The sequence below is a fragment of the Sprattus sprattus genome (genome assembly GCF_963457725.1).
Source record: "Sprattus sprattus genome assembly, chromosome: 6".
Classification (NCBI taxonomy): domain Eukaryota; kingdom Metazoa; phylum Chordata; class Actinopteri; order Clupeiformes; family Clupeidae; genus Sprattus; species Sprattus sprattus.
Genome location: NC_137925.1, coordinates 10,926,995 through 10,939,494, shown reverse-complemented (window position 1 = coordinate 10,939,494; position 12,500 = coordinate 10,926,995). Strand labels below are relative to the sequence as shown.

At 45.4% G+C, this 12,500-nt stretch overlaps 1 protein-coding gene across 1 annotated transcript in view; it reads left to right on the top strand.

The window, feature by feature from the left end:
* LOC308366996 (voltage-dependent T-type calcium channel subunit alpha-1I-like) overlaps positions 1 to 12,500 on the top strand; it is a gene marked incomplete at both ends in the record, with an annotated part of 117,389 nt that overhangs the window by 41,025 nt on the left and 63,864 nt on the right. Inside the window, one exon of the mRNA XM_080840818.1 lies at positions 5,994 to 6,127. Within this exon, the coding sequence (XP_080696944.1) occupies positions 5,994 to 6,127 (134 nt within the window). The remainder of the gene's footprint in view (positions 1 to 5,993; positions 6,128 to 12,500) is intronic.

Sequence of the window (12,500 nt, the reverse complement as noted above, 5' to 3'; positions counted from 1 at the left end):
CACACACACACACACACACACACACACACACACACACACACACACACACACACACACACACACACACACACACACACACACACACACACACACACACACACACACACACAAATACTCAGCCTGGTTTTGACTGGCTCTGTCTGTGTGTGTCTCCATCTCTATATCTCTCTCCTCTCTCGTTCTGCCTTTTTCTCTCTCTCAGCCTCGGTCTGTCTCAGACTGTCTAATATTCCCTAGTTCCACCTCCCCTGTCTTCTCCCTCAGGAGTGTCTCTCCTTCCCTAATGTGTCTCTCATTCAACACTACCCTTTCTGTCCTCACCTCTATCTTAAGCCTCTTCCCCCTCATTCTCTCTCTCTCTCTCTCTCTCTCTCTCTCTCTCTCTCTCCCTCTCTCTCTCTCTCTCTCTCTCTCTCTCTCTCTCTCTCTCCCCCCTGTCCTCTGTCGTTAATGAGGCTCACTCTCGCTGCAGGTTCTGCAGGCAGGCAGGCAGGCAGGCAGGCACTGGAGGGACTCTCCTGACAGGCGAAAGGATGGCCTTTTTACAGACCCTCTCCCTTCTCTTCTCTCACAGCCCCGAGCCCTCACACATAAAACTTCCCTAATTATCTGCCGGGATCCCCGACACACTCACGCCCTATTATCCGCCCACGAGGGCCGTCGATGATGCCAATACAGTTAGACTGACAGCACGGGGGGAGGGGAGGGGGGGTCAGACACAGGGAAGGTGTGTGTGTGTGTGAGAGAGAGAGTTTGTATAATATGGGATTGGGAGAACTGTTTATGTTAACACTGCCCGTGTGTGGTTGCAGGTTTTTCTCCTATCCCAGCAGGTTTACCTTCTCCACTGTAACACCACCTCAGGTGTGATAACCCCACGGTCAGAATTGATTTGCGGTGTGAGGTGATTTCACACACACTGCTTACCTATGATTAGATTTCTAAAGCATCTGAGATTGTGTGTGTGTGTGTGTGTGTGTGTGTGTCTGCTAGTGTTCATTTTGTCAGGTATTTTTTTTATCTAGTCTTAATCCTGTCCCAAATGTCCTTGTTAGTTTTGATTATATTTAGCCAACCATATTGTTTTTGCAGTCAAGTTTTAGTTGACTAAAAGTCTGGGCATTTCAGTCATATTTAGAAAGTATTTAAGTCTAAAACTGTTGACAGTTTAGTCTTTTTTAGCTACTGCTGCTTTAAGTAAATGTACAATCTAGCTGAGACCTCACAAGTCACTTGCCTTGCAAACACCAACCGCACTGTTAGCACAGATACATTTAATTAGCTTGTTATTTGTATATGGTTATATTTTTGCAGACTACATGATGTAAAAGCTGTTTTAGTACAAACTAGCTACCTGCAAAAACATAAACTGAAAACGGTCTGCATAACATGGCTTCAAAGGATCCATCTGCTTTTCAGGCAACCGTTTACAATTGGTCCAAATTTTAAATATTGGAGAGCGTCGGAGCGTTGTCCCCCTTCCCAAGACTTGAAGTAGGTTGCCGTAGTTGTAGTAATGACGTCGGTGTCATCTCGTCATCATCTTGTCTTAGTCATGGAAAAAAGTTGTCCGTGAACATATTTCGTCATTCGTCTTCGTAAATTAAATTACCACTATTGTGTGTGCGGGTCTGTTTGACTGTGTAAGACTATGTCAGGCTGTGTAAGACTGTAGAATTGCTCTAAACACAGCTCAAGAGAATTGACAGTTTTGAAAATAAAAGTCCAGTTCAAAAGCATTACAGAAATGACAGGGTGGCCGCTATTTCATGTGAAACCAGAATAGTTACATGCACTCACTAAAGCCCCTAGAGCTTTCACATAGGTGGTGTTTTCAGCCACTTAAAGGCTACAGTCCCGTCTTTTAAAAAATAGCAAACTCTCCAGACTTACTTAATGCGAATGTGAAATTCCAGAGGTTAACCGTCACTCAGGGAGTTCCACGCACACTGCCTTGGCTACATGAGCAATATAAATAATAGTTATCTGGCAGTGATTCCCAAACATTTTTCAGTCCCATACCCTTTTTGTTCATGTTTGATACCAATGCCACACCCACTCCCCCCGCACACATATTCTGCCTTTAACACTTGAAACTGTGAAATTATTAGGTTAGATCACTAACCGCCGCCACCCCCCCTCCCCCTGCGCACGTATTCCGTGCTGTATTTGTTTTGCTGAATATGGCTATACATCAGTATTTTGGCAATGCGTCTTGGCTATTCAAACTATTTAGATTTACATATGTCTATGGGTTTCTGGGAAATAGATATGTTACGTTGAGTCGCTGGCTTGCGGTCAACTTTGTTTGCGTTGCTGTCTGCTGAGGTGTCATTCCAACAAGCAGCACGATTCTACGTGCCCCCTAGACCCACGGGCCCAGGTGCAACTGTACCTGCAGCTCCCCCTATAGTTACGCCCCTAATGAGAGGTTCAGCCTGTGCAAGAATATAATGCAAATGTAACACGTGCTGAGACCAAGCAGTAATGAGTGTAATAATGCTTAGTGCTGTGGTGTGGAGTTCAGCAGATTCACAGCCTCAGGGAAGAAGCTCTTCCTGAGCCTGCTGGTGCAGGAGCGGAGGCTACTGTAATGTCTGCCGGATGAGAGGAGAGTTAAATGTCCTTGATTAGGGTGGGATGCATCCTTGATGAAGCGTTTTGCTCTGCCCAGGCAGTGTGTATGGTAAATGTTCTCAATGCTGGGTAACTAGGTGCTGGTGATTTGCTGGGCAGGTTTCATCATCCACTGGTGAGCTTCACAGTGTGATTTAGGCTCCACCAGTACTGCGGAACACAGGTGAGCTTCACAGTGTGATTTAGGCTCCACCAGTACTGTGGGACACCGATGAGCTTTGTTAGGACTCAGCAGGAAGTGTTGCGTATTTTTCATCAGAAGGGAGGAGTTCAGGGACCAGGTGAGATTGTTGGAGATGTGGACACCAAGGAATTGAAAACATGCTACTTGTAGAGGGGAAAATGTGCATAGCTCCTAGCTTGCCTGAAGTCCACATGGCCAGGTGCTGGACACACAACCCTGTAGAATGAAACTAGTATGAAACTATACTTTGTGAAAGCTGATTATCCTTGACATTTCTTTATGTCTTTAAATGCACAGCAGAGCCTTTAGGGCACCATAATGCTGTTCATCCTTTTCAAACTTTTCAAAGTCTGAGGCGTCCAGAATGCTTACCCTCCCTTCTGGCACCATAACACAGATGCCCAGAGATGCTCGGGCAAGATTAAGAGTTTGCCATGACAGTGCCAGCTGCTAATTTAGTGATAGGAGAGGTTCCCGATCCATTTGCCTGTCGCCCCAGAAGTTACCCCCAGGCGGGCGGCCAGCCTCCGTTCAAGTGAGTCAGTGGGTTTCGAACCGATGAGTCTTGACTCAGTGTAGCCGGACCAGCTGGGAAAGCATCCATATAAAAAAGCGTTTCTGAATGGTCCCGCACCCTTTCTCCCTCTAGCTCTCTCTCTCTCCCTCTCTGCCTCCCAGTGAGTCATTGTGTTCTGTGTGAGTGAACGGGCTCAGGGTTAAATATAGTTCGTGTATAGAGTCGACGTAAATAAAGAAAGAAACCGAGCCTGATGAATCAAACTCGGATGCTGGCTGGTATATGTTCTCTTCCTTTGTTGATGTTCCCTTCACTTGGCAACTGAGGGGAATGTGCAAAGGGCATGCGCGTGACAGGCAGATATGGTTTATCCTCGCTCTTCACCTCTCTCTCACGTTCCTTCTCTCTTCCTTTCTTTTTCTGCTTCCCACGTTCTTCTGCTCATCCTCCACTCTCTTTGTCTATGTGTGTGCCTGTGTGTGTGTGTGTTATTTCCATGCTTCATATCACACGAAGCTTGTTGTAGAAAATGGATGGGGGAAGTACAGGATCAATGGTAGGAAGCCAGCTCATATGCAATCCTGTGAGGTCAGGCATGACTTGGCCATTTTGAGACAACATCCACCTCAGACAAGGCTGTCTGTCACCTTAAAGCCTACCAATTGCTTAACTCACTTAAAGCACCTTTCTATCTAAACCATGCTGCCACTTTGAACTCAGTGGATTGATTTAAAAATGTCAAATTAATTTAAACCTCTAAATGTTGCCAATTATTCTCAGAACAAATCAACACACTTTAGTCCAGACAATACTGGCATCTACTCTCTCCTCTCTCCACTATTCCCCAATGTCCCACCCTCATGTCCAACACATTGGATTGGTTTACAACTTACAAATGTTTTCCACAATTTTCTCCATGTATCACTCCATCCCCTTCCCCAGTCCTCCTCAGCTCCACCAGGATCTGAAATCTCCTCTGTCCCACCCACCTGTGGAGCCCCCCAAATGAAGCAGCCTTGTAACCATTCGTGTCACTGTTGGTAACCCATGCTAACTAAGAACACTGGAAATGCAGTATACCCCACACCCCGCATCCTTGGAAATATAGCTTACCCCGCATTTCATAACCCTCTCTGTGTGTCCCAGCATGTCATTTTTCAGCTTTACCTTCACATTCTCTAATTACCGCAGTTAGCACTGAGAACATAACACCACGAAAATGAAAAAAAAAGAAGACGCGCTTCTCCCACAGGCTTCATTTTCGAGCACAGCAGAAATGGCTAAATAAGCTGGCGATGACGGCCATTACGGCTGGCGTCAGCTTTACAGAGCCTTCAACCCCCCCCCCCCCCCCCCCCCCCCCCACCTCAACTACAAATGTGGGATAGCACTGCCTCCTTAATTAGCCCACCCAGGAACTCTATGACAGCTGCAATCAGCCGTCACTCTGATTGTTATTAGCTAATTAATGGCTTCATTTAAGTTCACGGAAGCCACTCACGCACTAAACAAACAGCCGCTGTCACACGTGCTCCGTTGGTGGAGATAAAGCAATCAGAGATGCTGTCAGTCTCGGAGGCTCTCTGACTTACGCTGGACTGGAGTGAGGGGAGAGCTATTTGATTCTTTTGAGGCCTTTGAGGAAGAACAAAACTGACAGTCGCAAGTAAACAGAAGAGTGAACAGTGGAGAAGTGATTGTACACAATGCGTCTCTGGGAAATAGATACGTTACGTTGAGTCGCTGGCGTGCAGTTGACTTTGTTTGCGTTGCTGTCTGCTAATTTTTTTGGGGGGGGGGGAGGGGGCTTTTTATGCCTTTATTTGGATAGGACAGTGAAGTTATGACAGGAAGTGAAGCAGAGAAGAGGTGGGAGGAAGATTGGGAAATGACATCAGGCCAGACTTGAACCTGTGCCCCCCGTGTCTGCTCAGTTTCGTCTGCGGTGTCAGTCCAACAAGCAGCACAATTCCAGACTAATGTTCCATGTCTGAGCACAAATCATTATGCCATTATATAAATATTCACAAGTTCTGCCAAAGCATAATTTGGATCAGATGTTATTAAGATGAGATACACTGCGATTGTTATGATTCTATTCCCTCCTCCATTTCTCACCTTTTCTTCTGTCTCTCACTCAAATTCAAATTGAAGTAGCTTTATTGGCATGACCATTCAAACTGGGCAGCCAGAAGCACTGTCCATAGTATTCAGTGAATGGAAATGTGTTATTATATTGAATATGTATTGTATATTGTTTTTTTTGTGATTTTAACAATAAAGGATAAAGTGCATGTCTCAATCTGACCAGTCATACAGTGATGATGTATTGTATCTGTGATGGTAAAGATAAAGTCTCTTTATAGGGTAAGATAGTATTCTAATTCGTGTGATTTGGTTTGACTGTCCCAGTGTTTCAAATACATTTTCTTACATTGTCTCATAATGAATTTTAATCTGATCTGACTTTGGAAAGCAGATTTGGTCTGAGATAGATGTGTTAATGAATTAGTTAACTTCAAATCCAAATGACAGAGGGAGACTGGTTTCAGGGCTGATCTCTTGAGTTTTCAATGCTTGAAACTTTATTGTGTTTTGAACTCACACAGCTCAGTTTTCAGCCTAGTGTTTTATCTCTCTCTCTTTCTCCCTCAGGCGTTTGATGCCTTCATTTACTTCTTCTTTGCACTTGAGATGGTGGTGAAGATGGTGGCACTGGGGATCTTTGGCCGTCGCTGCTACCTTGGTGATACCTGGAACCGACTGGACTTTTTCATCGTCATGGCAGGGTAAGGCTTCTCATTCTCATCTTCAACTCCTTGGGTCTTGCTCTTGTTGTCCAGGTATCTCCTACAACTTGTGCTTTGGGGGCACGCTGACTCTTTGACTCGCTGTAAGTCTTAAAAGTGTTGGACACTGCAGCCTCTCTGACTCTTGGAGGCTCTAATTAATTCATAAATTCACTAAGATTTTGGCCGTTCACATCTGTTGTGGTTGAGCAAGCGCTTTCCAACTTTCACATTTGGCGTCGTTTCGCAGGACATTCAATCCAAACAGGTTTCATAAACGAACCTCTCACATGGCCCATAAGGGTGGGGTGGTGGGTGATGGAGGACTGACACGAGATAAAACGGTGGTGTCTCTGTGACTCCAACACACGGCGTGGTCTGAGACGGCAGCTGTGGCGTGATAGCGGGGTGTGAGATCTGGGGCCCCGTGTCAGCAACACTTTCACAGCCAGTTCGCTCACACCATGAGGGGAGGCTGTCTGTCCATCGCTGGGGAAGCAGGAGAGGAGAGGAGAGGAGAGGAGAGGAAAGGAGAGGAGAGGAGAGGAGAGGAGAGGAGAGGAGAGGAGAGGAGAGGAGAGGAGAGGAGAGGAGAGGAGAGGATAGCGCTCTCAGTGTAGGTGCAGATGGATTGATTTCCACCAAGACGATATTTTAGTTTTGTCTGCGTGTCTTCAGACATAAGCGTGGGCTGTGAAGGAGGCCTTGGAACCTTGTTCTTTATTTCCAGCTCTGGTTGAAAGGAGGATGAGAGGAATTGTGACTAGGAGTGGGTGCCTGGGCATGACTGCCTGCCCGGCGTAATTCTGTGCGCAAACGCGAGCCGACGTGGCAAGCAGACATAAGGTCCCCCATGCGAATGCAACACGGAGTGTCATTGTGGTTCTTTCACAGGCTATTTCTCCTTCTCTACATACATCACTCCAACATCTCTATCCCTTCACCTGTTTCTCCCACTCTTTTTTTCTCCCGTAGCTGCTATATTTAGTTTTGAAACCTGTCCATGATCGCTGGTTCTTTATGTTTATTCATGGGTTGATTTATTGACAATTACATGTATATATTTTCATTAAGCATATTCATAAGGTATCTTAAGTATCATAAATGCATGCATAAGTAGGCTATTTAAGTTTTCTCCAGGCTTCCACCCTTAGAACATGGTGTTGTCATCACCTTACCCTATCAGTTTAGCTGCTAGAACATTATTTACATTTACAGTGACTACAGATTTTTATCCAAAGTGAAAGATAACGCACAGTATAGACAGACATGTCCATCAGAAAGTGTACTGGCTGGCTACTGAACCCATCTAGGTGTTATCTGAGACGTCACATGCTCATGGATCCTACATGCTCAGTTCTTCTCACCCAGGGAATCCCTCAATCACTGTGAGATAAGGAGGTGTGGGCAGATATTGGGAGAGACTGGTGAAAAATGGAGCGTATGGCATTTCACCCCCAGCTGACTCCAGAGCTTATGTATTGGACACTTTGACCCCTCTGACCTGTGTCTTTTTCATTCTCTGAGCCCTAGTGTGGGTGTGGGTGTGATTGAGTGTGTGTGCGTTAGTATGTGTCTGTGTGAATGATTGTGTGTGTGTGTGTGTGTGTTTGTGTGTGTGTGTGTGTGTGTGTGTGTGTGTGTGTGTGTGTGTGTGTGTGTGTGTGTGTGTGTGTATGTGTGTCTCTGTGTGTGTGTGTGTGTTGCGGGGGTCATGGGAGGGGTATGTGAGGTGTGAAATAGGATTAGTGCAGAGCTTGGAAGGGCTTTGGGAAGAGTAGAGTGTAACATGCGGAGGACACGAACCCAAAGCCTGATGGGGAGATAAGACAGATCTGGAAGCAGTTCACCAGAGCTCCACAGAGGGCCTGTGAGAACACTGAGCAGCCAGGCTTCTATCACTCGCAGCCATGGCCACATGGTCACAGTCATCTCACCCTCTATGTTCCTGTTGTGGTTGGGTCTGGTTGAGTCTTGACTGGTCTGGTCTGGTCTGGTCTGGTCTTGTCTTGTCTTGTCTGGTCTGGTCTGGTCTGGTCTGGTCTGGTCTGGTCTGGTCTGGTCTGGTCTGCTCAGGTTGGGTCTGGTCTGGTCTGGTCTGGTTGGGTCTGGTCTGGTCTGGTCTGGTCTGGTCTGGTCTGGTTAGGTCTGGTCTGGTCTGGTCTGGTCTGGTCTGGTCTGGTCTGGTCTGGTCTGGTTGGGTCTGTCTGATCTGATCTGGTCTGGTCTGATATGGTCTGGTCTTGTAAGGTATGGTGTGTTCTGGTACGGTCTGGTCTAGTTTCTTCTGGTCTGTTCTCTTCTCTTCAGCTCTGTTCTGTCCTGTTCTCTTATGGTATGTTGTGTTGTTACCTCTTGTGATCTCGCTGAGTGTGTGCCTCTTACCAGGCTGCTGCTTTTGGCAAATAGCCACGATTCTTTTCCATCTCCCTCTTCACAGCCATCTCATCCTTATTATTCTAAGCCTTTCAGGCTCCGCTACCAACATAAGCACACACACTGTCTCTCCCAACCTCTCTTTCCCTCACACTCTCTCTCACACACATACACACACACACACACACACACACACACACACACACACACACAGACACACACACACACACACACACTCACACAAGCACACACACACACACACACACACACACACACACACACACACACACGTACACACACACACACACACACACATACACATACACACACACACACACACACACACACACACACACACACACAGGTCCGACGGCCCCACCTGCTCTAAAACTCTGAAGTTACATAAAAAGAGAGGGACCTGAGGGGAAGTGAACGGGGGAGACGAGGATACACAGAACAATTAGCAGGAGAGGCGCTCTCTGGCAGTGAACTAATTACCCCAGCAAACACAGCCACTGATTGATGTGATCAGGAGCAGATGTGAGGAGTTTGGGGAGCAACACCCTCTACGTCCCTCCACCTCCCTCACCTCCTCCTCCCCCTTCCCTCCTGTCTCATCCCTCTTTCCCTTTGCTCCGGAGACTTGTCTGCTCTTCTGTTTTATGCGTTGATTGCTTTGATACCCTGTCTTCCTCTCTCCCCCTCTACTCACCTATTTGGCACTATTCCATCATTCCCTCATGTCATCTCCTTGGTTTTTTCCTCACTCACTTCTTGCCTCTCTTACCATTCTCCTTCTCCTTATATCTCCTTTCCTCCTTCTTCTCCCTCATGTGTCATTTGCTTTCCACTCTTTTTTTTTTTTTTTAGCTCAATGAGTTTATATGAAAGACTGCGCCTGAGGGCTAGTAACCCAATGCGGAAATGCACAAATAATGACTTCAAAATGAATAAGAAATGCTACTGAGGAGGCAGAGAGAGTAGCCTACTTGCTCAATTGGTTACCTCACCAGCACCAGCCAGTACAGTGATGCTAATTCAACCTGCATGCTAAATCACCGCTCATTGTTAAGTCCCCGTTTAGTTATGATGTAAGCACTATCAAAGGCAGACATTTCTCTACAAAATACTTGAAGTTAGAGGGTCATCTGTGTGAGATAACCAGAACCTCCTGCAGTGGTCTGTGCAGTAAAATGTGTTGACAGCCGGGGTGGCTGTCTGTCTGTCTAGAACTGAAAGAGTCTCTGCACTCAAAATCAACCAAGATCTACATAAAGACAGGAATGTCAAAATTCTATACAATATCAGAATCTATATTTTTCACTTTGATGTGTGTGTTAATGTTTTGGTTGGATTAGATACATGACAAATAATACTGGAAATAATGAAAAAAATCTACTTCTGATATACTCTACCTCTCTCCTCCACTTGAGTAGGTTGCATCTTTTATGAACAGAAACAGTACATGAGCATAGATGGGTGGGGTGCACAGCTGGACCTTTGACCCCATGCTTAGGAAAGGGTCCTTTAAGTTCGTCTTTCTTGCACTGTCAAAAAAAAGAAGCACTATAAGCTATGGAGAAAAAAGTGTATTAGATGCAAAAAGAAAACAAGAGTTCAAAGCATATGAACAAATAGATTTATGAAATGGTACTTAATGATAGAGTATACTACTGATATGAATGATAGAGTATACTACTCTAAATACTGTGACATGTGCATTATAACTGACCTTTTTGACCCTGTTAGTTTGAGCATTCTTCAACTTCTCACGTGCCTCTGCTTGTAGTCACCCAAAACAAATGGACTACATGATAGCTAGGGAGAAAATAGCTAATTTAAAAATAATAATAATAATAATATGTTGTCCTGCATTGACGAAGCAGATATTGATATTGACAAAGCAGATATTATTGAGCCACTTGAGTGCAGAGAGTAATGGTGATTTTCAGATCTGTTTAGCTAAATTAATGACATGAGACATTCAGTGGTCAAATGAATTATCTTTTTAGTGTGGAACACAAATGTTTTAAAGCACAGCAATTTTTCAGTTTTTCTCAGAATGTAAACACAACAATTAGTAATAGCCATGGATACAAATGACAGATGTATCATGAGCTTGTGACTTGTGAAGGTGAAAGTAAATGTGGTCCCCAGACCACTGCATAGTTCGTGGCCTGGGTGGCTCGAGGGAATGACAGGTGTGTGTATCTGTCCTTTACATTACCATATACCATCAAAAGGATTTTGAAGGTGATACCAAAACTAGTTGCCGATAAAACCATGCCTCAAAAGATAGTAAATTCCAGCGTGCTGTTGCTTTAAGTAAGCTGTTGACATGTGTGCACATGCTGGGTGAGGAAGATAAATAGTGTGTGTGTGTGTGTGTGTGTGTGCATTCGTGAGAGAAAAGTACATTTGATTGTGTCAATAAATGCCATTGAATTGAAATAAATGTATTCATTAAACTGAATTCAGCTGAGCGTGGATGTGTGCCTGTGGGTCTGTGAGTGAGTGAGAAAGAGAGAGAAACAAAGATAGAATGTTTGCTTGCCCTTCCTTGCCTCAGCATATACAAATGCTCTTTGAGGTCTGGGGATATTTTCCCATTAAAGGCGTGTGTAAACCATCCGAGGAGGCTCTTAATGTCGTCTGGCACGGTGAGGTGAGGGTGCCAACACTGTTTCCTCTCACAGACACTCTCACAGCAGCTGACATTTCAATTGGCAGCCTGACATTTCTCTCTGCTTCTCCGGTGGAAAAGGAACACAGTATTTTTGGACGACAGGGAGTCGACCCATTCTGACTTTTGATCGCAAGTGCCGAGCCTCTCTGTCTCTCTCTCTCTCTCTCTCTCTCTCTCTCTCTCTCTCTCTCTCTCTCTCTCTCTCTCATTCACTCACTCACTCCTTTGCTTCACCTCCTCAGTAATTCTTTCTCCCTCCCTCTGCAGAGGACCCAGCCATACCTTTGCTGTGTCTGCGCTGTGTGACAAAGTAGCCATATCTGGCACTATCAGACACATTCACGCAATTACCCTAAAACTTTTATATCTTCAATTCACTACGTGTGTATTTGTTTTCAGGGAAGTGCCGAAATAGATCTACCGTCGCATAGAGTAGACGCTACAAAATTACATATTTTACAAAACAGTCATTGCTGCTGTCGGTGTATTTGTATCTGTTCTTCAGACGGACAGCTTGCCTTCTTGTAAGATGTCCCCTCTCTGGTGTGGTTGTGCTGGTTGAGAGCACTGAGAGAGACAGAAGGCCAGCACCTCCCACTGGTCGATGCGTGCTGGGTCACACTGTACACTCACATCACTTCCTGTGGGGATGAATAATGCATCCCTGCTAATCACCGGACCCCGACGTCAGGCCCGGATTAGTCTCTGTGTCTGCTGAGTGATCAGAACATTCTAGAAGGTTTAGACTGTCAGTCAGAGCCTTTGGTGCTGTAGCCATCACACAAACATGCTTACGTAAACACGCTCTGTCTTGTTCTCTCTCTTTCTTTCTGTCACGCACACACACACACACATACACACACACACACAGACACACACAGACACACACACACACACACACACACACACACACACACACACACACACACACACATACACAAACACACACACACACAAACACATTCTCACACACACACACACACACACACACACACACACACATGTACACACACAAACACACACACACACACACACACACACACACACACACACACACACACATACACAAACACACACACACACAAACACATTCTCTCACACACACACACACCAATTCAATTCCTCGTCTAAATCTATCGGAATGTGTATCAGACAGAAAGGAAATCGATTTAAAATAGAATAAAATTGAATTGCAAGAATTTACTCCAGTCCAGAAACGAACCAAAACATAAAAAGTGTCTGTGTGTCCTGGAAAGAAGAGGAAGAGTGGGAGGCAAGCTGGAGGAACAGACGGGGGGGGGAGGAAGGACA